General features: G+C 43.5%; 1 protein-coding gene across 9 annotated transcripts in view; it reads right to left on the reverse strand.

The window, feature by feature from the left end:
- Positions 1-24,989, reverse strand: part of LOC116951137 (uncharacterized) — an 85,280-nt gene extending 60,291 nt beyond the window's left edge. For all 9 annotated transcript variants that reach the window (XM_076073522.1, XM_076073518.1, XM_076073516.1 and 6 more), the window contains exons 1-5: positions 24,748-24,989; positions 19,898-21,304; positions 6,915-7,087; positions 3,284-3,504; positions 1,892-2,049 (exon numbers count right to left, since the gene is read on the reverse strand). In XM_076073522.1, the coding sequence (XP_075929637.1) occupies positions 1,892-2,049; positions 3,284-3,504; positions 6,915-7,087; positions 19,898-21,193 (1,848 nt within the window). In that variant the 5' untranslated portion in view covers positions 21,194-21,304; positions 24,748-24,989. The remainder of the gene's footprint in view (positions 1-1,891; positions 2,050-3,283; positions 3,505-6,914; positions 7,088-19,897; positions 21,305-24,747) is intronic.
- Between the last annotated feature and the right edge of the window lie 2,230 nt (positions 24,990-27,219).

Genomic DNA, 27,219 nt, shown 5'->3' on the forward strand with positions numbered 1-27,219 from the left:
ATTTCCTCACTGCCACTTTAATTTGAAAGCGAGTTACCATGCTGGTTTTTTTTCAAGCGTTTAAACAAACGTGGTCAAGTGTACGTTTGTGTATGTTTTGCATAAAATGACGCATAACTCTGCTCAGGCAATATTCAGTGAGATATAATTACATTGAAAGTAAATTCGAAGCCATGTGATTAATTTGTCTGGAATAAAAACGCGTGGCTTCTAATAAATGAATCACCAGTCATGTTTAAACAAAACTAAACTAAGCTGTGCCTGCGGCAGTAGTTACATTGGGGAAACTAAGTGACATGTATCAGACCATGTTCGTGAACACAAAACACGGTAGGACCAACAACACCTCTGCCGTGCCTGATCATTGTTTTAACGCTGTGGGCAGACACGAAATTGATTTCCCCAAGACGAAGGTACTATGCAAACCCACTGGCAATCAACAAAGATTTGTTCATGAAGCCATCCAGGCACATAAACACAGATACAATTTAAACCGAGAAGATGGGTACAAACTGAGCAATCATTGGAAGGACGTTATTAACCAGTTTAGGTCATAACTGGCTGTGATGCTTCCATCCTACCTGCAGTTATTTCCGACTCTCTGAGTTACATTACATTGTTAAATGTCTTTACATTAACAGGCTAAATGTCTCACTAACATAGCTGCTGCTCCCTTTTCCTCGATGTGGCGGTGGCGCTCGTTGTTTAATAGGCTGAATGTCTCTCTCATTAACACAGCCGCTGCTGCGGGAGCCGTCTCGCATTGACATGCTAATCTCTAACCTCGAGCAATACAATGGCTTCTTCAGCACCGTAGCCGTGGGGTTACATTAACAGATTGACATGCTAATCTCTAGCAATACAATGGCCGAGGTGTTCCTAGCTCTGCGATCTTACATTTACTTGAAAATTCCACCTCTAGCCCCGCCCACTTACCCTTGGGTTGTACCCATCTCAACCCTTTACAACCTATGGCTGCAGTAGCTCTCTCGCTATATTTCTTCCTGCCTCAGCAATCCGCCTGCTGTATTTTTTCACCTGAAGACGATTGCTTGCGTTGCGATGGAAACGTCAAGATTTTATTTTAGTATATTATTTTTCTATCTACGTGACTTTACGGAAAGACCCAAAGAGTACAAACTTTTTATTTTACCAGGTAAAGCCCACTGAGCTATCTAGCTCTTTTTAAGAAACGACCTGGCAACAATTGATAGCTCAAAGACGTGGCTTATCATGTATAAATGTATCGCAACGAAATACTCTAAACACAAGTTTCTAAATGTGGACTGAAAAACCTGGAGAAAAATCCATGCGACAACGGGGAGAACATGCAAATTCAAAACGTACAGGTGTCAGGGTCGGGATCGAACCCACAACCTCCTCCATACCAGGCAAGGGAGATAACATCTTGCCATCGTGGCGAGAAGTTATAAAATGTATCATTATACTCTTAGCTCTTTCGGTAAAGTCACGTTGAAGGGAAACAATAAAATATATGTAAAAATATATATAAAAAACAATAAAAATTCTCACGACATTTCGACCATAACACAAACGGTCGTCATCAGGTGTGATGATTTTTATTGTTTTGTATATATTTTATTATTTCCCTTCAACGTGACTTTACCGAAAGAGCTAAGAATATGAATTACTGCAGTCACGAAAGCTTTAAATCAAAATGTATCATTACATTTTAGTTATCCTCAACCATACCTCTTTTTATCATAATGAACAATTTAAAGAATTCCCAACTGGCATGACATGGAGCTTATAAGTGACATCCTGCTGCCATTAGGTGTCAAGGTATCCGCGGCGATTCCCTGTTAACGCAGATGTCTATCCGCAATTGGAGCAACGACAAACATATTTTTACCTAGATCGAAGTACTCACCGTAGTGACCTTACGGTAAATCTGCGCCGGGTTTTGGCACTCAGAGTACGGGTATTCCGATGTAGCCATTTCCAGCATGCACATTCCAAAGGCGTACACGTCGACGGCCTCGTCGTAATGTTCCTCGTACATTTCTGGAGCCATGAACTCGGGTGTTCCTGCGGAATACATGACGAAACGCCCCAGGACTCGATTTAAATTTAGCACTGCAGTGGAATCAACCACTAATAATCAAGACTGTTGAGGTTTCGCCACATTTTAATCGTCACGTGTGGTAAAGAGATTTGCTCAAAAATGTAAAAGCAAAACAATCAATCAACTTGCTTAACTGCTTGCGACACGCTCGACACTGCCACTTAGGGAAAGAAATGCCGCCACCGTTTAGTTCACATTTGTGGATGTAAAAAGCATGATATTTCGCGCATGCGCTTTACAATATTTTTAAAGGTAAAAAAAAGAAAATTATCAGATACACTCTTTCGTGCATTCAATTTAGTAAAATCCAGCCAATTCATTTCAAACTCAAACATAATATTGCAATAAATTCAAATTGTGTTTTCCCAAGGTTTCAGAGATATTGCAAAAGAGTATGTTGTGTAGAATTAAGTCGATGTCCGAATGGCACAGTTGACTACATTGTGTGGAAAAAAAGTCCAACATACATACATTGGATGATTTTTATTTTACCGTTTGTAATATCTACATTTTAGCTTTCCTCAAACACAAAATTATATTTGGTCAACTTAGCAAAACATTTAAAGAACTGCTGACTACACACCCACTGTGGTGTATAACCACATCATCACATTCAATTGGAACAATCAAATAAATAGGTGCGGTTGCAGCTCTGCAAAACGGCATGCGGGAAATGTTGCCCCTAGTGTGTGAATACAAATAAATGTCACGTAGAAAAAGGCTCTTCAGAGGTCCGGCGATATCCCTTTGCAAGGGTCGTTCTGTTACACCCTGGGCAATGCACTGCTCTTTTAAAGTGTTTAATCAATCCTTCGTCTCAAGACATTCCATCCACAACACAATTGGAAACTGTCTTCTCAAGCATAGCAAGTTAATGGTCCCAGCCTAGTTATACATTACTGCAAAAATAACATCACATTTGGTTTTGTAACGTAGTTTGTCTTATTTCAACTCTGAAAATGTAAAGAAACCTCCGAATGTCAAGTAACAAAGACACCCATTTCATAGCAGAGTGTGGGAAAATGCACCCCCTTGGAGGGTTTTTTTTTAAGATTGAGTGAAATGTTCCGTGAGATTTCTTAAGGGATTCTTTGTCTCATGACATGCCACTGATGAGGCACAAACACAAAAATTGGTGGAAAGATGACAAAAATACATATAATTTCATAGAAGAAAGAGTAAAATAAATGCTTTTACCTATCACGCTTTTGGCAAACGATGCCCGTTTTAGTGTGGCCAGCCCAAGGTCTCCAATCTTTACCGAGCCCGTGGGACCCGTGATAAAGATGTTGTCACACTTGAGGTCCCTGTGAATAATGGGCGGTGTCCTCGTGTGCAGGAAGTGTAAGCCCTTTAGGATCTGACGACACCAACTCTGCAGAACTTTCGTCTTCATCACCTTGAAACGCTTCAGGTAACTGAAAAGGGGGAGAGCAAAACTCGTTAGACCGATGTCAACAGTTAGCTGATGTTCATCATGCGCTGCTACGACCTCCGCATTTGAGACATCTGTCGCGTTTAAACATTCTGAAGAATCGATTGTTGTCCAGTAAAGGTGTTGCCTGGAAGGGAGCGATCACTGCAGTCATATTTCCCTTCAGTGCGTTGAACCCTTCGTAGAAAGTCTACAATTCTGAGGTGTCTGGTACACATCTAAAGCCCCTTCCACTGAATTTGACAAAACACAAAGTGGCACCGGGAATTCAGTGTTTAAACATACCAAGTGTTTTTCATAATACAGGTTTTTGGGTTAGATCGCATTATTTATAAATGTGTCGTAACCCTCCACCACCCGACACGGCCAATCAGCAGTACATAAAATCCATGATCTGGTTCCGTCTGTAAAATATGTGATTCCGGACATACAGTACCCTGGCGTCTACAAACTAAGTTGCCTCTGTGGTAGTAGTTACATTGGAGAAACCAAACGACATGTCTCGGACCGCATTCGTGAACACAAAGCAGACCTAAAACACGGTAGGACTAACACCTCGGCCGTGGCAGATCATTGTTATAATTCAGTAGGCTCACATGACATTGACTTTTTCCAAGACAGAGGTTCTTTGTAAGCCATCTGGCTACCATGAGAGATTCGTTCATGAGGCTATCCACATATACAAACAGACAATTTCAACCGAGAAGATGGATTCTGGCTTGGCAATCATTGGAAGGATTTGATAAGCCATTTCGGGTCTTAATTGATTGTTCACGCTTACAGTGGCTTTCAGACCGCATCCGTTATTTTCGTCTCCCCCCTCCTCTTTTCCGAACATAGATGGACTCGTCCATCTGAACAAACTGTCATATCGCTCTCCGTGGTGCTAACGTTAAAAAAACCCGCCACTTTTTTCAAATTTTCTTGCTGTGGTTTTCACACCTGATGATGACTGCTTGTGTTGCAGTCGAAACGTCGTGAGAATTGTATTCTTTTATATTTTTATTATTTTGTTTCCCTTCTACGTGACTTTACCGAAAGAACAAAGAATATAAAAGACAAATTTTAAATAGTTCACTACTTTAGCCCACTGGCGTGTTGAAGAGTGAATCCACAACATTTACAGTTTGAGTACGACGTTTCGCTGGTAATTACATCCATAATCATCGGGCAATTCGCCAGAATGGTAAAGCCCTCACTTGCTCCCGGTCTTAAATAGAGCAGCATGGTGACGTCATCATTTAACTCATTCAGGTGGGCTAAAGTAGTGAACTATTTGTCTTTTGTCAACGTGAAACTTTTTTGCTGATTGGCCATGTCGGGTGGTGGAGGGTTACGACACATTTATAAATAACGTGATCTAACCCAAAAACCTGTATCATGAATAATATTGGTCGCGAAAGCCTACGTGTTAAACTGATACCAAGTGTTTGTTTAAATTTTAAAATAAGAGTGGTATGCAAGAGCCAAATAAATTTCGTTCTTCAAAATGGACTTTACTGATGCAAGTTATTGGATTTAGTATATGAAATGGCAATTGTTGTATAACTAATCAAACATTAATCTGATTACCCTAATTGTTTGGACTACCATGGCATATCTGAGTGTACTTTATATCCGTGTCAATTGATCGGAAATGTTTAGTACACAGTAGGTTGCGGCGCTTGCCAACGGAGGCTGTTTATGTTGTGAAAACACTGCTACTTGTGTGTACAAGAGAAGTCAATTGCAACAGTCAGCGGTATCTTGTTTCCCAAGTCACTCAATGGGAAAAGACTCAACATTATTAAGGATTAAAAAGTATTCAATGTTGTTACACGAGGGCAGCTCTTACAGTATTCACATTTGACAGCTCAAATGTAAGATACTGCCTATAGTTAAACAGAATATCAACCTAGGTTAAAGTGTCTCCCCCTCCTCAGATAAAGAATAGGCTGGTAGTGTACTTCTTCATCGATGGCCATGACCCAGGGGTGGAAATTCCACATTCCTATGACGGAGGTCAGTTCCACCAAAAGAAACCATTGCTAACTTTGTGCAAGGTGGTCGTGATTTTACAAACCACCAATTGTGATCTAAGCTAGGAACCTTATCACTGCAAGCTTTGATGTGCTAACCACTGCTCTAAAGGGAAATTATAGAATTACAGTTTGTGCACCGATTCAAATCAGTCCATGCATCAAATCGTGTGTGTATAAATTTTTTCCCACCATGCAAATGTTTTTATTTTTCCAGGTGCTCAAAACAAAGTAGACTGTAAAAAAGAGTTACAACATAAATGGAAAAAAATAAAAACACGATGGACAGACGATACAAAATATCCAAAGAGAAAAGAAGAAACGCAGTAAAGATGAGTTGGACAGCACCACATTACAAACCAGGCAAATAGTAAAAATGAGGCAATGCAGACAAGAGAAACAACACAAAATGAGACAAAACAATTCCAGACTGTGCAGAGGGCAACAGGGAGTACAGACATTATAATATGCTTAGTGAGCTTTTATTTACCAGGGGGGGGGTTGAAAACAACCTGATCATACAACATAAAACATGGTCTTAGCTGCAAAGGATGTCTTGGAATTAAACAAAAAACGTAGGAAAATCAAAGCATCAATAACACAAAAGGCCACACAGACGAGATAGACAACAGAGACAAGACGCTTTAAAAAAGACAAACAAAAATGTAAACGCAATTTAAATCTAGACACCCGCATGGCATAATACTTTGCATCACAAACAGTATCACAATCAGAATCTTTATTTATACTGGAGGAATCCGATGAACTGTAAAGCTCTTTTTCACAGATGTCTAGTCGGGGTAAGTCGAAAAGTTCCAATAACAAACAATACAAAAACACAATAGGAACGATAAGCAAATCCATAAACATTTTTAGACTAAACTATGTTATTTTACCAGGTAACGCCCACTGAGCTATTAGCGTATATTTCCAAAGCAACCTGGCCACAAATGACAGCTCAACGTAGTGGTTTATCATGTGGAAATTTATAGCAGCCAAATAATCTAAAACAATTTAACACGTAGGCTTTCGCGACCAATATTAATCATACAAAGGTTTTTTTGGGTTAGATCGCGAAAATATAAATGTGTCGTTAACCCACAACCACCCGACACAGCCAATTAGTAAGGTTTGTCACGTAACCAAAACGTGCTAATTAGTTACTAATTCAGCTCACAGGTATGTTGGAGAGTAAACCCATGACATTTACAATTTCGCTTCGCTGGTAATTACAACCATCTTCATCAGGCAATTCTGCCAGAATCTAAACAATCAAAACGCATGTTTCAACGAGACAGGTTTTGGACACCGTGATGTTCCAAATGAACGTGACAAACTGCACGAGAGGGCCCACGGAGTGCTCGCAAATGCTCACGTTTTCAGTGTGCCGGACGTCATGAGCTCCGTGACGAGCACGATGCTGTGCTTGCCCTTCAGGGTGCTTTCCCACGAGTCGTAGAAGCGCACGATGCTCGGGTGTTGGAGGCCCTTCAGCATGTCCGCCTCTTCTCTGAAGCGTTGTTTCTCAGGCTTGCTCAGTTTCCTATCCTGCACGCCGCCCGCCACCGTCGTTCGCCCCCGGTCGACAACACAGCACGTTACACAGCAGCTCCGGCGGAAAATTGGTAAATAACGTTAATAAGCCAGAGCCGCCTTCATTTTCTTTAACAGTAAATTGGGCCGCATTAACCGGAACTGAATGCCACAAATGGCACAATTTGTCTGTGCGAAGCCACAGAGTGAGCAGACATTATTACCCACTTTCAGCAATACCAATGCTGCTGGAATACACATTTCATGCAAAGAAGCAACAATGCAGTTACAAAACAATATTCATTGTCATCAGCCATGATCAATCCACTGCTGGGTAAGACCTCCATTTATTCAATTGTATTGTATGCTACTCACGCACGTTCTTAAATTACAGTATGAAACAAAACCTGTGGTTTGGTTATAAGAATTAAAAAATCCAGCCATGTGGGAAGTACACAAAGCACCACACACGAAAAATATTTCCCCAGACCGGCACATTCAAAATAACATTCGAATGATAAATAGTATTAATATTACGAGCCAATGTCCTGAAAAAGCCTGGCTGCCCAGTTCCTATGATCTTTTTTTCCCTCCCATCAGTCACCAGATGATAAACTTAAACTGTGAGTCTGCCTGTGCATGGTGAGATGTTTTCATTTCCAAGTACAGCCATCCCTTTGTTAATCTGCGGTTGACTAATAGATTGCCTGTGAAAATACACAGCTCACACAATGGCTACCAAATATTTAACCAAAGTTACACAATTATGCGCCTGTTTTGCATTTCCTGGGTCAATGCCACACTGGCAAACTGTGCAAGCGCACCACATAGTGAACCTACATCCATGTCCTTGCAGCAATAACTTAGCAACCGAGGGCTATATAAAATACCTTTATATAATCCTCCCCAGTTGAACACATATGATCATTACAGTAAGCAAGTATGCCTTAGTAGAAGGAGTCGCCAATTCGTAAGCATTAGAGTGTCTCATTCACAGGGCATCTACTTGATACTGCTCAAATACCGCAGTGCATTGAACTATCATTTGTAAAACAAGCATTGCCCTCCTGAAACTTTGTGCTCGGTATATTCTACTGATGCAAAGCAAGAGCAGTCAAAGTGAGAATGGGGTAAATGCAAAGGCTTCAAAAATACAAACGATGGTTTTATAAACATTACAAATATAACGTGACATTTTCTCGAGTCCACAGAAATTATTACAGAGTGCGAGTATTTAACGATGTTCCACAAACAAATTATTACATTATAGATATTAGATAGTAAAGATGAAATGTATATATACACTGCAGTACATGCTCACCCAACATTTGGTGGAGTGGTGGGGAAAAGTGGTTCTGAACCCAGTTGACTGCGTTATGAATTTGGTGACCTAAATCCAAATTGAATTCCCAGCTATGACCAGTGTGGTGAAGTATGTCAAACAGCGCTCAATGAAGGCTTTTATTCAGCACAGAACTTACAAAGGGCTGATCGTTCTTTAGGTATTAAGAGCCCATTGAGACCACTGGTCTCTTTTCAAAGGAGCACATGGCTTAAATAAATAAAAACAATAAACAATGATGAATGTTGCATTTGAACTAGGTGGAATATTAACTCAGTGGCAAGCGCATTAACCACAATTCCACCTCGCCCAGTCTGTTATTGCATTAGAGGATTGTATGCCATATGGACACCCATTTTACTAAATGCCATTTGGGCAGGGTTTCATAATCACATTATAGCAACTCTATGTTTAATGAAATCCACGAAGCTACGGATTAGTAAAAAAACATTATACTATGCTAATTATGACGATTAAAGTCACTCTTAGTTTTTGACAATAGCTTCAATTTGTTTTCACCAGAAACAAAAAGCATCCAATTATATCACTTCGACCAATACAGTGAAGGAAAAAAGTATTTGATCCCCTGCTGATTTTGTACGTTTGCCCACTGACAAAGAAATGATCAGTCTATAATTTTAATGGTAGGTTCATTTGAACAGTGAGAGACAGAATAACAACAACAAAATCCAGAAAAACGCATGTCAAAAATGTTATAAATTGATTTGCATTTTAATGAGGGAAATAAGTATTTGATTCCCTCTCAATCAGAAAGATTTCTGGCTCCCAGCTGTCTTTAATACAGGTAACGAGCTGAGATTAGGAGCATACTCTTAAAGGGAGTGCTCCTAATCTCAGCTTGTTACCTGTATAAAAGACACCTGTTCACAGAAGCAATCAATCAATCAGATTCCAAACTCTCCACCATGGCCAAGACCAAAGAGCTCTCCAAGGATGTCAGGGACAAGATTGTAGACCTACACAAGGCTGGAATGGGCTACAAGACCATTGCCAAGCAGCTTGGTGAGAAGGTGACAACAGTTGGTGCGATTATTCGCAAATGGAAGAAACACAAAATAACTCTCAATCTCCCTCGGGCTGGGGCTCCATGCAAGATCTCACCTCGTGGAGTTGCAATGATCACGAGAACGGTGAGGAATCAGCCCAGAACTACACGGGAGGATCTTGTCAATGATCCTCCCGTGTAAAACAATTGGTAACACACAATGCCGTGAATGACTGAAATCCTGCAGCGCCCGCAAGGTGCCCTGCTCAAGAAAGCACATACATGCCCGTCTGAAGTTTGCCAATGAACATCTGAATGATTCAGAGGACAACTGGGTGAAAGTGTTGTGGTCAGATGAGACCAAAATGAAGCTCTGTGGCATCAACTCAACTCGCCGTGTTTTGAGGAGGAGGAATGCTGCCTATGACCCCTAGAACACCATCCCCACCGTCAAACATGGAGGTGGAAACATTATGCTTTGGGGGTGTTTTTCTGCTAAGGGGACAGGACAACTTCACTGCATCAAAGGGACGATGGATGGGGCCATGTATCGTCAAATCCTGGGTGAGAACCTCCTTCCCTCAGCCAGGGCATTGAAATGGGTCGTGGATGGGTATTCCAGCATGACAATGACCCAAAACACACGGCCAAGGCAACAAAGGAGTGGCTCAAGAAGAAGCACATTAAGGTCCTGGAGTGGCCTAGCCAGTCTCCAGACCTTAATCCCTTAGAAAATCTGTGGAGGGAGCTGAAGGTTCGAGTTGCCAAACGTCAGCCTCAAAACCTTAATGACTTGGAGAAGATCTGCAAAGAGGAGTGGAACAATATCCTTCCTGAGATATGTGCAAACCTGGTGGCCAACTACAAGAAACGTCTGACCTCTGTGATTGCCAACAAGGGTTTTGCCACCAAGTACTACGTCATGTTTTGCAGAGGGGTCAAATACTTATTTCCCTCATTAAAATGCAAATCAATTTATAACATTTTTGACATGTGTTTTTCTGGATTTTGTTGTTGTTATTCTGTCTCTCACTGTTCAAATAAACCTACCATTAAATTATAGACTGATCATTTCTTTGTCAGTGGGCAAACTTACAAAATCAGCAGGGAATCAAATACTTTTTCCCCTCACTGTACTTATTCCGAATATAATAGCATAACAGATGAACGGTATCTTCCTTAATGCACACATTCACTATAGCATCCATTCAGTCCTCTTAATAACCATAAGAGGCATTGATTAAAACAAACATTTACAACCATTTGTAAACGCATTGACACATCTACCTTGGTGGATAGCGCAAATGTTGCAAAACTAACGAGGCATCGTTCACAGTGACTTAAAGCCAAACCAAGATCGGCCGGGAATCCATTGCTTCTACTTTTTGTGGCTGCGTGTACTGCAAAAATAATGTTGACAAGCCGTAAAACGTGCCTGCTGTCTCTTCTCGCCAATAAGTTACACAGACTTTACCTTGAAGGTCATCCAGTATAGTCTGGGACATGTCAATGCCGTCTTACACCAGAAAATTCCCCAATGGCAACTGGACAACTGCTCAGCCGCTATGCATTTGCCGGCGACGCATGCACCAAAATAAAATAAAAACCCCACAACGGTTATTTCTGGGTCAAACCCCTGAAAACATACCAATCAACAATCAGAGGCATGGAGAAGCATGCCATAAGCTGATTTCGGGTTAGAGGCACTAATCTTTCCTTATTAACTGTACTATTAGTTTTATTATTACAGTGCAATGAGGAGCTGCCCAGAGCAACATTTTCCCGTAGGTCAACCATTACTAAAGTTAATCAAACCTCTGTCAATTTAAATGTGCTCCAGCCACAATGTCAAATCAGACGTTATAATTTTTGTAGGCGTATAATTATCATCCATGAGATTGTGGGGAGGCGGCGGTGGCTTGGTGGAGCCTTGATCGAGCAGTGATTTCACCATAGTTGATGATAATCCATAATTACTACCCACAAGAGCCCACCATTGTGCTCATCTTCCAAAGCCAAAATTGGGATATTATCTACATCTATTACATTTTCTTTTCTTGAACGCCTAACTGGATTAAGTTGGCCTGTACTGAGATGATGGCATCTCTCTGGAACAAATTTCCAAAAGGCAACACAGCGCTTGGGGATAGACAATGAGTTGGCCAGCCAGTACATATTAAATTAATGATCAAATGGTGATTTCCTTGCGCTTTTGCATGCTTTGGAAAATTACAGACACAGCCGACTACGCGACCGTGGCCAGTCAACTGGGGTTGTTATTGCTTCAAGCGCCGTTCACCAGAAGCGACGAATGACCCTGTCTGTGTAAAGCCACAATGGAATGCTAACCATTGCACAGCTAAGCTGACCCCGGTGGACTCCTACTTGTGATGAACTTTGAATGGGGGCAAATTTTTGCTTCTGTACAATGCAGTGAAGCATATACAGTGCACGGCAAAGGGAGATTCTGGCACGAGTAAAAACCTTTGTGGCGAAATATCTTTCAGTAGAGAAAAAACTCCTCTTATCCGCGCCGCACTATTACCCGCGACTCATATTGTCCGCAGCAGCTGTACGCATGAACTTCTTTCGCAACGCACGGAGCTAACCGTGCTCGTCGGAGGTGCGAGGCTAAAAGGAAAAAAAGGAGTCGGGTCCAAGGAAACTCCTATTATCCACGGTACTATTTCTTCCCATGATCTACAATTATTCACGATTTTGCCTATAGTGCCGAGTGAAGGGGCCTCCTAACATTGGAGTTTAAAGCAGATAAGGAGTCGTGCGGAAAATTACTGCGAATATCCGCTTTTTTCATTTGAAAAAATGTGCTATCATCAAAGCAATTGCACCGGCGGCACTGAACTTGATCGCGAGACACACAAATAAACTCAATGAGATGCGGAGTCAGAAATATATATGGATACACAGAGAGGCAGAGACAAACATGCAGACTGTTGGGGCATATGACAGGTAGCACAATACACTTAAAAAGATATGTCTGCACCCTTGTTCTCCTGCTCAAATAGCAGCAGCATTAAAGACTCGGTTGAGCATATCCATCTGATCAAAAGGTAAGTCCCAATTACCTGGGCAATTCCGACGTCCATTCATCTACACAACACTCAGAAGGTGATTCGATCTAGCCTAGACCATTACTTTCTCGCCACATACACTATCCAAAGATTAACGGAAAACATGTATAGAACTTTAATTGTATTCTATTCTAAGACACCTGTAATCCGAGTGGCTTCAACTCCAGAAGACTGACAGACAACAAGTAAAGATCAATGTCAACAAATGTGATGTCATCATCAGCAGGCAACATTCGTGATTCAGACTTTGCCAACATATAACGTCAAAGACCATGATCCACTATTCATACAAATAATAAAACACAACTGATAATACGCACATTTAAATAATCAGACGCAATGTTTAATCGAGAACTCAAGAGGCACAGTGGTGAGCACGCCCATACCTCACAATTTACTTTGAAGCCAGTGGCATAACTCCATTTAACAGTGCTTTTGGTCCCGCAGCGCGAGCAGGCCTCAAACCAACAATCTTAGCAGGGATCAACGAATTCGTAGGTCCTCCCACAGCGTATTACTATGCGTAGGTTGAAACACCGTCTTCAGCTACCCTAGGCACCCTTTCCAACCGAGACGTTCCATTTTGGCAAGGGATTAACTAGGTCAAATATTTTAGTCAATAAAATATAAGATGAACATTGGCTGCAAGCAGCCTCCACTGGGACTTCCGAGTACATGCTACAAAGACAAGTACGAGCTTTAGCACACATATATGCAAAGCTCTAGGCAAGTATTTGTGGAAAGCATAGATGTTTTTAAATGTGGAGGGAAAAAACCAGAGGACCCAGAAAAAGAAATCCACGTGACCATGGGGAGAACGTGCAAACTCCAAATATACAGGCGTCAGGGTTCATACTCTTTGGTTCTATTCGGTAAAGTCACGTAGGTAAAAAAATAAAACAACAAAAATCACGACGTTTCGGCCACAACACAAGTGGCCTTCATTAGGTGAAGGGACCAGACTGTCTCGAGGACAGCGCTGGAGTGAACACAGCCAAGCTCAGACCGCGACCTTTAAGCTGTGTGAGAGGAGTTAAGGTGCCTTGACAAAGGAATTAGCATTAAAATTAGCATTTAAGTCCGCCAATTAAATGCTAATTTTTATGCTAATTCCTTTGTCAAGGCACCTTAATTCCTCTCACACAGCTTAAAGGTCGTGGTCTGAGCTTGGCTGTGTTCACTCCAGCGCTGTCCTTGAGACAGTCTGGTCCCTTCACCTGATGAAGGCCACTTGTGTTGTGGCCGAAACGTCGTGATTTTTGTTGTTTTATTTTTTACCTACGTGACTTTACCGAATAGAACCAAAGAGTATAGGGGTCAGGGTCTCGATCGAACCCCCAACCTCCTGCATACCGGGCAAGGAAAATAACATCCCAAGACCGTGGCAGTCGACCAAATGGATCACAAAACCTATGTGTGGACCTTTAAGTGGTATGCTCTTATAAGATCTTGTCTTTTACAGATACTTTGGTTTCCTCACACACACAATATGATTAATGCAATTAGTGAAACATCCAATGTAGGGCAATTCTGAAAGCCTCTTGGTGCCCAAATTTGGTTTCCTGGACAAATAATTTAGATTCTTAATGACGGTGCACGTCGTTCGAAGGGATGATGATGATGATGGCTGCTGGTCGAGACCAATGATGGAATGGCAGCCAAGGAATAGAACATGTCAGAGAGGACGTCCTGCAAGTAGACTGAGCGATGAAGTTTGTTCAATTGCAGATGCTAGGTGGATTATTACATTTCAAGATTGCGAGCAATAGAAACTGCTTGGGGAAGCCTTCATCCAGCAGTGGATGATGATTATTACATAAGAAATTACTAAAAAAAATGTGCATGGTATGCAAATCAGATAAACACTAGAATAGCTGTTTAAAAGTCAAGTTGGTCTTCTTTCCTTTATAGAGAAGAAACGTAACATTATATCTCCAGTCACTTGGAATGGAAACAGACTCGGGGACCACACACACACCACTGCATACAAGCCCCAACAATTCACCAATGACCCCACACACTCCAGCAGGTTTGCTTTTATACCACACACCGCTGAGGTTCCTCAAATGACGATAGGGAATCTCCATCTGGTCCATCGGCAGCCATAGCACAACTGATATCCAGATATGTAACATGGGGTGAAACAATAAAGTATCTTCATGGGATATGTTTATGCCAATGGTATGACTAACCAGATTTCTCCAGGAAAGTAAGATGAAACTTGTCTAATTGCATGATAGCCCTTTGTACAGCCCTTTGTCAATGTACTGCTGAATGAAAGCCTCCCCACACCGTGTGGATTGACTATACTTCACTGTGATTGTCAGTGTGTGTTCGTAAAGGCAGGGAGCATAGAGTGAGAGAGCACAGAAGTTTAGCGCAACAATGGATTATTTTCCACCCATTTGCTCCATTGCACGATTGGACGAATGCACTAATTTGACAAAACGATCTGTTTTCATTGCTTAGCAATCATGACAACAATAGATACATAACAAATTCACCCAATTTAGTAATTCGTATTACAATGTTTGTTCGGTTGGGTATTCATATCTTTTGGCTCCAATGGACAAAATAACATAACTTCGGAACTTAAAATTAAAGTATAAAAAAAATATTGCCATTTGAACCTTATGGCGGGACCCCGCGGTCCCGACTAAACGGAAGTCAAAATGGTAATTAAGTTTATTTATTTTTGGCGACTCCTTCCCACCGCACACATAAACGCCGTGACCCACCTGGCGCGGATCGTTCTGTTGTCGTGTCGTCCAAGCGCAGCAGCGAGGACGAATGCGCAGAAGAAACAAAACTTTGAAACTTTGATAAGCGCATCGTGTGGAGCTCGTCGAGAGGAATAGATTGCCGCATCGTTCGCCTTCAACAGACATAAAATTACGTCGCAACGCAGTTTATGCGAGAGCCGTGGGCTTATGGGACCCCCGGGGTCCCGCCATAAGGTTCATTTGTTATACAACAAATAATGCATTTTTGGAAATATAAATGAGAAAGCAAAACAATTCCAGTCCACGTACATCTGCATTAATACCCGTTTGAGATTAAATCCAGGTGCACCAACCACAATGTAATTCTAATCCACGTCCTTTTCCATGCCATGGCTGGCATACAAAGAAAAAAAATGTGCTACAAAAATGGCCCTCCTACAGCAGTAACAGTAGTAGTAGTTCCCATTATTTAACCAGATGAAGGATCACAGAGACAAGCCTCTGTTGCCAGCAGACCTTTTATAAGTCATTCAACCAATAGCGTGTGTTGAAGCTGAACTGAAAGAACGTGACATTGAGCTACAGCAAAACTGGAAAAGAGATCTACAGTGCTCCAGCATAATTGCAATCGCACTAATCAATCAAAACGTATAATTAAGCGTCTGAACCGCAGCCAGCCCTGAACCCGGTTGAACTTGTAATTGAAAGCCTTGAAGGAGAATTGCATTAGCATCACTAAATTAAGCCCTCTGAATGAAAACTACAGCTGCGAACTTTTTTTTGTTACGGTGGAGCGTGTGTGGGTGTGTGGGGGGAGCGGTGATGTAGCGGTTAGCGCGCTGCGCTACGAACCCGGCAACCGGAGTTTGATTCCCGCTCACGGCCAACGCCAGTGACGATTATCTGAACCGGTCCTGGGACGCCCCTAGGTCGACTCTGCCTCAAATGAATACCTAGTGCGCTGTGTAAACATCGCCACTAGGGAGACAAAGGCAGTCAGTCGGGGCGTGATGCTGGCCACCCGCCCCCTCGTGTGCCATGCCGCCCTTCATAGGTGCTCGCTAGAGGCGAGCACCTCTGCCCCAACAGTCTGTTTAAACTATACGGGGGATCTGTTTTTGGAGGCGCATGCAAAAGGGGTGGGGGGGAAGGAGAATTATTTTTTGTGTTGTTGCTGGCTCTGGTCCTGAAACTCTGTCAAGGGAGACGCACCCGGCAATAGCATTGTCAGCGCACGATAAATCATTCAAGTATGCTTTGTCTGCCTTTTGTGGAATCTCTGAATGCCTCCACCCGGTTGGGTTTCAATCCGAAATCCTGATAAAAAAAAGAAATGTGCAGATTTTTTTTATTGTTCCCATTGACCCCAAGATAAGTATAGACGCACACGGCATAATATTCTAAAATAAGTAAAGCTTTCTAATGGCAAACAAAAAAATATGCTTAACGAACAACAATATGAAAAAAATGGGTGGCGTAAATACACTGTTGTATACTCATGCCCGTAATTTTAACCCGAGTCGCTGGTTGTCTGTCTGAAAGAGCAAATGAGAAAATTGCTTACCAACAATTGTCATCTGTTGGACTTTTAAAGAACGTCTCTTTGATCGATGTGGAGGATATGTGGCTGGAGATGGTGGTAAAGATCACATTTGTGTTGCTTGTTTAAACACTGGTTTGTGTAACTGCAAACAGCCGCTGGTAACGTTATAAAAAAGAAAACCCCTTAAAAAAACATGAAGCTCTCTTCATAAAAAAACAAGCTTTCAGAAAGAGCACTTACAATGAACACTCCATAGGCATACATTATATTGCAAAGAAATATCGAACCACAACGCAGACAATATGCGGGCAAATGAACACAACAATTCTGAATTATCAGGGAGCTAAACGAGAGCACCACTGACAAGGACAAGGCTCGTCATATATTAAGTTTAAAAAATACTTAAAACTCTGCATCCTTTAGCTGTTCATATATTAATAGGACTGGGGAATTGCACAAATTCTAAACAAGCATACTACTATTTAAGGTATATTACTGGAAGGAAACGTAGTGGATGGGAAGCCCAACCGGGATTAATTCACAGGAGGCAGGGGATTAATTGTGTATGTCTATGGATGTCTGTCCACGTGTATCCAGACACCCGGATATATAACAAATACGCTCCTAGTGGGCATTACTGGTAAGAAAACGTAGTGGACTGGAAGCCCAACCGGGATTATCACAGGAGGCAGGGGATTAAATGTGTATGTCTGTGGATGTCTGTCCTCGTGTATCCGGACAGACGGATATATAACAAATGCGCTCCTAGTGGGAATTACTGGTAGGAAACGTAGTGGACTGGAAGCCCAACCGGGATTAATTATCACAGGAGGCAGGGGATTAATTGTGTATGTCTGTGGATGTCTGTCCACGTGTATCCGGACACCCGGATAAAATGAGAGGAGTGGGGCTGGGTGGAGAGGGGAGGGTGGGGAGGGGCTGGGTGGGGAGGGAGGGGAGGGTGGGGAGGGGCTGGGGAGGGTGGGGAGGGTGGGGAGGGGCTGGGGAGGGTGGGGAGGGTGGGGCTGGGTGGGGGGTGGGAGGGGTGGGGCTGGGTGGGGAGGGGCTGGTCACCCCGTGGTGCCCTTATAAAACTCAACGTTTAACCTACTCACGCCGGCTTGTGCCCGCCCTCACAGTCGGGCATATTTGCGGAATACACCACGCCGCCGTTGACCCTGGCCATTGACCGAGCAAGCCAACATTCCTACCAGCTCCCTCCGCAGGAATGTGTTTAAATAATCGCTCACGTTATCATGTCCCCTCTCAAGGAACCATATCACAAAGACAGGACCCTGTCTAAATTATAATTGGAGCCCGATGCCAGCTGATGTCATATCTGTTTGTAAATGTCAATACACGCCAACATAATTTACTACGCACTAGACCGATAACTTCAATCAATCGCATCCTGCTCTGTGTAAAGAAGATTTAAAGCATGACCTCACACTTCACATATTACAGTCGTCACACTAAAGTCATAATCCGCAGTATAGCCAATGCACTTCATTTTGTTTTGTGCAGGGCAGTGCGACAGTGAATTCCTGCAAACACACGTAATTTGTTGGCACCTCCTTCATGTCATCCTTACGGGAGCTGGGACATTTAAGTGGCAAAATATATTATTTAATATTTTTAAATGTGACGATGGAACGTTTTTGCTCAAAACATACCTACGACATATTCAGAAATGGGCAAGGTACTGCTCATTCTTGCATAATACCCCAGTGGTCAGGTAGAGCGTTTAGTGTTTTCATCATTAAGTATGCATGGTTTTTCCAAGTCTGACTGACAGCTTATTGCCGCAACGTCTGGACAGCGGAGAGGGTGGCACAAAAGCAGCAAAACGATCCGTTCCTGTAACACTCCTGCAAGTGCTGCTTATTTTGAAGGGCCCATCAATCACCGCAGTTTAATTGTAACCTGCTTTTAAAATAACCACAACACTCTTCACAAAGTTGAACTCAGCGGACACACACCAAACACAATGTGTGTGTGTGTGTAGCCCTCACTGTGCCACTTTATCCACACATGCATACATAGGAATACACTGAGTTCCCTGCTAAGCTAAACTTGCAGAGCAAATACTTCAGAATGAATTGTCCTAATTCAACTTCAAATGACAGAATTTTTTCTTTTTATAAGCAGTAAGCAGCAACACTTTCTCAGAGATTCAGTGTACTGTATGCTGTAAATATAAAACATGCACGCTGAGTGCACACAATGGATAATGGACTTTGCAGCTGCTAACAGCAGCACACCAATTTAACAGCACGGTGTAGCAAACCGCAATGAATGACTCGAGGAAAACCACAGTGAACCTCAAGACCTTTTCGTAGTACGGTTGAAATGTTGGTCCCCCCTGGGTTCATTAGTAATTTCCATAAGGAAGAAACTGCAGCGCCCCAGAAAAAATCCACGCACTTCAGGAAATAACATAAAAATACCTGATCCACGTTTGTTTTCAGGGCTAGACAACGAGTAGTCTTATACCAAAATTATCGTCATTAACCCTCCAGCATCCAACAAGAATGTCATGTTTACAAAGATATTTACATGTGCCAATGAATTGATTTAATTCTGGTCAATAAGGCTCAACATTGGTGGTTTAGCTGATGAAGCGCAAAGCAGCTTGAGCGAAACGTCATATACTGATGCCGAATTAAGTGATTGAGTATTTAGCCACCGGGTGACCTTTGGTGGTGAGAATGTGATGATTACATTGCATATATAACATTATCTTTGTAAACATTACAACCATGTCAGGTGGTGGAGGCCTAACACCATCTCACCTTAAACTTACCAGCCAACTGGTCACCTTCACAAATAAGTCAATGATAGTTACTCACTATATATTTAGTGCATTTTAGGTGGCCTATATTATTAATTTCACAAGGCCTACAACCACTCTCGATCTCGTTGCTATGTGGGTAAATTCACGTAACTATATCTCCCTTCTACAGCCAGACTATAATCATTTGTGAATTAGTCAATTCGCGAAAGCCTTATACTACCTTAATGGCACAAATGCCAAATATACTAAATTAGAATTACCATCAGAAAACATCAACAGACTCGAGCCCATCTCTACCCGCGCCACCACCCTCGCACGCCCTCACCTGCAGTTCGCACCAGGCCACCTCGACCCAGGTCTCCGTGTCCAGCCCCTTGTACACCGTCTTAAAGGAGCCACGCCCCAGCTCGATGTCAAACTTGAGGAAGCGGCCGTCAGTCGACGTGTCGATGGCCTTCATCTCCGCCTCCTCTTCCTCCTTCTCGCGCTTCGCCGTGGCCGCCGCAGCATCCGCCAGGGCCGCCTCGACGCTTGAGGAACGCCTTCGAGCGGACGACTGCGATTGCTGCTGCTGCTGCTGCTCCTGCAGCTGCTGCCGGCGGACGAACACCGGGCTGGGCACCCCGGGCTCGCGATCAGACTCGCACGCATCCCCGTGCAGCTCGGGCGACTGCACCGCACAAACGCCCCCGCTCTCCTCCTCCTCCTCCTCTTGCACCTCATCAGCTTGTCGTTCACAGGTCTTGTTCGCCTTACCATTGCTGCCCCCGCTGTTGTTGTTTCTGACATCGCTGCAGTCCCCGCCTGTAATTTCTGCACATCCCTGCTCCCCAGTGTCCGCGACCTCTCGATTGTCATCAACGTTCAGTCGCCCTCTATTACCGTCGGCGGCCGATCCCGCTCCTTCGTCACCGACAGAATCGGGGCCCGTAGCCCGGCGTGCGTCGGGACTCGCTAGCCTTGCCCCTCCCCGGGCCGCGTGACCCACTTTCGGGCATGCCCAAGGCAGCAACGCCGGCGGTGACAGCGACACAGGGTCCTCGCGTCTGGCGAAGGGCCGGTCTGCGGAGGGCCAGGCGGCTGGCCTGCGCAACGTCGAGTCGAGCGAGCGCCGCGTTCCGCAGGCGCGTCTCTCAGGGACGGGGACGCCCTGTGGCACCGCCGTCGTCTCAGACGAGGAGAGAGAGGCGCAGCGCTTCGGCATGCCGGCACGGGCGGTGCTGCGAGACCTCCTCAGAGGCTCCGCTACACTCGCCTCTTCATGTCTGCGCTCAGCCTCTGAGGCTGTGAATGCTAATGACCCTGCTGTCTCCAATGATGATGCTGCTGCTGCTGATGTTGGTGGTGGTGATGGTAATATTGCTAAAATTCGTGGTGATGCCAATGATGATGATGACGCTGTGTAAGGAGATGGCTCAGCTGCAGCTGACGATGCTGCTGCTGCTACTATTGCCGTCACTAATGACGATGGTGATGATGCTGACGATGTTGGGGGTGACAGTGATGATGCCAAATTTGGTGGTGATGTCAATGCTAATGATGATGATGGTGTAGCCGAGGCTACAGAAGGAGATGCCTTTTCCCGAGATCGAGATGGTCGTTCATGTTCTATCTGCGACATCACCCGTTTACAAATAAAGAAAATAATAAAACTAGACAGTAGATATAGAACGGTGTTCCACCTAGCTTTCCTTATTTACCTTAGCCGAGCCCCATGATGAATTATCAGAATCTGTCAAAGAAAACAAAACAGAATAAAACAAATAAACCAAATGTACCTATAGCACTATAGTATCTCAGTGGGGGGTATTGTAACCCTCGGATGGCAAGAGACCATGGCTATGGTTTAATAATGTTTCCTAACAAAAATACGGTACATCACATGTAAGTCTCTAGAAAAAAAAAAACGTGAAATGCAGCAACAGAAACACAAACAGATGCCAGCGGTAACATGCATTGACCAAATTATGTTTTACTGAAGGTCATCATAAAGGTATAACATCTCGGTTAAGATACAAATTTGCTTTAAACAAAAACGTCACGTGAACCTTTAAGCATTGGCCATAAACAGAAGCTTACACATGTATTGTGAACTCGCGTTGGCAATGGGCCAAAGCGGCGATCTGATATGCTCTTCAAACAATGTCATGCTCTCATGAAGAATATACATGTAAAGTGTGTCTAGTGTATATGTGTGCATATAATTTGCAATTAAAGGCCAGTGTGTTTTTTTCAATAAAGGTCACTGTGTTTGACCATATATTTCAATTACAATTTTAAAATATGCCATTTAGTCCGATGTGGTTCCGTCAAATGCGCTGACGTACGTAGAGGCCGCTGATGTGACAACATGACAATAATGAAATGCGCGTTTTGAGTCGAAGCGTACAGAGGAATTGATTTCCCCCCCCCCCCCCCTCTTGAGCCGTAATAAACAAGCAAACACCACTCTACCGCGAGATAACGTGCCACATCTAAGTGCATTCACTATACACCACAGTAACTGCAATGACTGAACAGCCGACACGCAACAAACACCACACGGTGTTTCGACGTGACGAGAAGATAGATGTGAGCACTGCAGCAAGATTAAAATTATTGGATCAACTGTGCAACAACAACAACAAAAACAAAACATCCAGTCACATATATTTCCCGGTGGGTTTCCCTTCCACACATAGCGTGAACTCAACCACGTGCGCACTGCAATGCAACGTCGTCTGACATCTCACCGGTGCAGAGAGGAGAACCCCCCCACCCACCCCCTTCTGAAATGCCGGTACCGTAATTTTGACTCGGCAAATAATTGCCCTGTTGCGTAAACGACAGTGGGCATCGTTATCATCGCGCTACCGCAACAATACTGCACGCGAGACTCGAAACGGAGATGCAATGAATCAATAGTTGACAAACGACGGAAGAGAGAGCCTAATTTGCGCACACTGCGCGTACGCTACAATAACCACCCTCCCAAGTTGTGGATTATAAATGGTATGGATGGTCGACACCACCACGCTGTACAGTGCCGTGTTACACACGTGTGCGGAGGACGGTAACACACACACACGTTAGGGCTTTAATGGGTGAGTGAATGAATGAGCCGCGGGAAAAGGGGGTCGCGTCGAGGAGCAGTAACAGCTCATTAAAGGCAGCTGGTTTGTGCCCTGCTGAACTCGAATGTGTGTGTGTGCACAGTACAGTACGCCGTGTACCGCGGGACTTTAACGACGTGAGTGTTGTTGGTAAGCTGCATTTAATAAATAATAAAGAAATCGATTCGTTTTCGAACAATTTATCCGGGAAATCAGCATTGAGTCCCAAGACTCGTTTATCCAAGAGGGTCTCTGACCGCATTGTGCTCCTTTGGCGAAGTCCACGAATGTTTGGAATGTGGGAAGAACCAGAATAGCCGAAAGACAATGGACATATTTGACATTACACACACATTTTTGCATACCTGTCAACCCATTATCAGTGCCCTGCCTTATTACAGACCAAGTCAGAACGTACTGGTCACCCTGTGCCCCTTAAAAATCTCAACGTTCATCCTACAAAGTCCCATCACAAGGGAGAAACACAAACAGACACAAAAATGTTCGTATTGAAACGGCTGTATGCCATATGGACCTGGAAACCCAATGTCCCTGTACAAGAATACGAGGTATAAACCGTATGGGTTGACAGCGATGTATTTTAAATAGCTTGAGATCAGAAATTGGGAGGGCAATCAGTGATTTGGTCGTAGCAAAAACTCATAGATTGCGGCTGGATTTGTCTACATAATGAGCATTTATCAATTGTCTTTTTTTTCTTTACTTATAAACAGGCCAAATCACTTGAATTCTACACATAAAACACACCGTATGTTTGCACTTATTCACCAAGTCCTGTTCACTTATTCCCAGAAGAAAAAAACCTGTAAGCATATCCTGGTGTTGATTGCAATCGTTTTTTTTTTTAAAACACTGTATGTATACAGCATTGTTTTATACATCCTTATCGATATATTATTTAAAGTTTAATTAAAACTCCGCGAACCCGTGGTTGCACAGAAGCGTTACTCATTCAATATGCACATGCGAAACATAGCCTCCTGTTTAGAACATCCCTTGTCATCAACCTTGTGGTACACTCGCTCAAGTTTAATGATCGAACAAACAAACCCACACGGTTTTACTATCCCGTATTCTTGTACAGGGAAATTGAGTATATTCAGGTACATACGGCGGCGTACAGCAGTTTCGACACGGGCAACAAAACGAATGTCGTGTCTATTTGTTTGTGTTTCTCCCTTGAATGTGGGACTCTTTGACGGATGGACGTTGAGCTATTATAAGGTGCGTGGGGATGACCAATACGGTCTGAATTGATCTGTAATAAAGTAAGGGCAATGAATGATAAGGGGTTGACAGGTATGAAAGTCATGGACAGTTGCTGGCTGCTGTGTAGCCGTTATTGTTTTCTTGCGGGTTAAACGAAATAACCAATTAAATAGGATGTGTGTCATGAACACGCTTAACCCACGCGGACTTGATTTGCTGATAAGGATTATTTATAAGCAAGCCTTCGTGACAGGCGTCGGATAGCAGTGCAGAAAATGAACTGTTATACTGTACGCACTATACTTCCTATGGTCCCGTGTCTAACCAGCGTGAAGTATGGTCAAACAAGTCCCACGGCTGGACGGAGGGCCTCATCCAGCAGTAGAAATATCAAAAGAGCTGCTAAACATGATCATTAAACGCAAGTTATATTATTATACACACTAGCTACAGTTGTTAATGTAAATACAGTACTGTACGTCAACCCAGTACTCCCTATGACATATATAAATATCTACAATTTCATAAGGAACATTTCACTTGCATCAATCTGTGCAACGTATTTATACAATTACAAATGAAAACGTTAAAATACTCGATCAATCAAGTGAATGGGGGGACAAGGGTATATACACTTAAGCTTTTTATATTTTTAGAAACCACTAAAACTATACCCCATCTCCTCCGACCGTAACACAGCACCGTTCGATTATGATCGTTAGATTAATTATACTCGAACATTAAGTATTACTGTTAAGCAGTATACGAGTCTAAAATGCTTTGTACTACTCCCACCACACAATGAGATAAAATAAATAAATATAGTTGCATTAATAGCAAACAATATACTCACGTTTTACATCCGCCTCGAACGCCGCTTATCTCAACAACCGGCATTAATATATATTTTTTCTCGACGACTACGTTGCTTATTTACCGTTGTGTAATTAACGCTATCTGTTACGAATTGCTTCTATTGGAGTCGTATTTATATTGTTGCTGTTACGGGCTGCGCAAGCCAACGCCGCTGACACCAGGGAAAGCGCGCGCGTGCTACGCCGGGCACCCACTACTGAGGGCGCACGCGCGCGGGGAGGCGGGGCCACCCCGGTGACGGGTGGGGGGGCAGTAAAAAAAGGCGGGACTACGCGTGAACGAGCCCGCTTATTGGTTGAATGGGCGACACAGTATGGGGGGGGCTCACCGGTTGGCAGACAATCCCCCCATTCTAGCCGAGGTAGGGGGGGGGAGTATAAAACAGGGCGGGGCTATCGCATATAAGAGCCCATTCATTGGTCGAGAGCGTGGCCGCTCGAACACGATTGGTCCTATTGACGCCGCCGATGGAGCGTGAGTGATAGTGGGTGGGATGGGGCTAAGAGGGGTGATTGACGGGAGGAGGTGGATTGAGGGGAGGGGGGAATTGAGGGGAGGGGAATGAGGGGTATATTGAGGGGAGGGGGCTGATGGGGGGATGAGGGGGGAATTGAAGGCGGGGGGGGCTTTGGGGGTGGTTGAGGGGAGGGGGGAATTGAGGGGAGGGGGGAATTGAGGGGAGGGGAATGAGGGGTATATTGAGGGGAGGGGGCTGATGGGGGAATTGAAGGCGGGGGGGTCTTTGGGGGTGGTTGAGGGGAGTGGTATTGAGGGGAGGGGAATGGGGGGTGTGGGTGTAATTGAAGGGAGGGGTATTGAGGGGAGGGGAATGGGGGGGGAATTGCCTGGAAGGGGGTGTGTTGAGGGATGGAGGGGAGGGGGTCGGTGGGACCTCAATCGTCACTCGAGCCATGTCAGGATTCTCCGATTTCATTCCTTGTCCGCGATTCATTCTTGCATCGATTTCGACCGCCAAAAATCACTTTTTTTACGATTCTCGAACGTCACATGCGATGTGCTCACATAGATCGGACGTGTCCGTGGAGGTTATTAAATCGCCATGCATACACTATAGGTTCGATGGGCAGAACAATCGAAAAACAAGAGGAATCGATTAATGAATCAATGCAGTTGAGAATTCGTTTCAAGAATCGAGTTTTCCCGCCTCTGCCCCCCCATCAACAACTATAACGGAAAAGGCGTGGCAAAAAAAGCATTAATTATATATTTGATTTATATTAAAAAATTTGCTATGAGTTTTACTAATAAATAACCGTGGCTGTTCGTACACATTCTGCAATAAATGCTAGGCCAATTTGTAAAATGACTTTTGTTAATTTGTAAATGACGTCATATCCGCTAATGGTTGTGCATTACGTCACGAGTTAGAATTTACGCGATGACGTCACCAGCCCCGGCATATGCGTCATTCTCGATCCACTGCTCGGTGAATAATTCCCTATCCAGTGCCTAAGCTAATCCACAATTGTCTTGAATGCAATGCAACAATATTGCGCAATTGTTTCCAAAATAAAGCCTGCACAGCGAATTAAATTATGTCCATTCATACATTACAATCGTACATTAATGCGGCACTGATATAATTTACTTTATAATGTATTACAGCGTTGTACAATATGCTGCACCTCGTACCAGAATTGTATTAACACTCAGCATTGCATCTACTGAAGTCATAAATGTGGACTTTTGAATTTCACTAACGTTTATACGTTACTGTTTATAAATGAAATCGTTGACATTAAAAAGAACACATTTAGCAACGCATATTCCTACTATAATCACCCAGGAATGTCCTTAACGCTCGTGACGTAACTCCACATCGACCAGCCGCCCTCATTAATATTAATGAGCAGGTGACGTCCTCAAACTCGACACCCCCCCCCACCCCTCCTCATTAATAATCATGATCGGGTGACGTAACTCCACATCGAACAGCCCCCCCCATTAATAATCATGAGCGGGTGACGTAACTCCACATCGAACAGCCCCCCTCATTAATAATCATTATAAGGTGACGTCCTCTAAATGGACACCCCCCCACATTCATAATAATTAGCGGGTGACGTCACTCCAACTGACAACCCTCACTACAAAGGCAGAACCCTCTCGTCACGTGATCTCCGTAACGCTGCTGTTGAGACATCAAAGTAAAAAGGACGTCGTGACGGACAAGGGATTATAACCTTTAAATGAAATAGGTCCGTGTCACCGCGCCCTTACAAACTGCACACGAATTCATGCAGTGAATATTACGTCACGGTCTGATTTTCGCTTGCAAGTTTCAGATTTACTGCAATACACCCGTCCTTGGACGGGCAAAAAGGCTTGTTACCCCATAAGTAACAAGTACTTGCAATATACAATTCGATAACATTTTGTATCAACACTTTGATAAATATACAAATATATGCGGTGGGTAACATAGATA

The sequence above is a fragment of the Petromyzon marinus genome, chromosome 42 (genome assembly GCF_048934315.1).
Source record: "Petromyzon marinus isolate PM22_M1 ecotype Great Lakes invasive population chromosome 42, UKy_Petmar_22M1.pri1.0, whole genome shotgun sequence".
Lineage (NCBI taxonomy): Eukaryota > Metazoa > Chordata > Hyperoartia > Petromyzontiformes > Petromyzontidae > Petromyzon > Petromyzon marinus.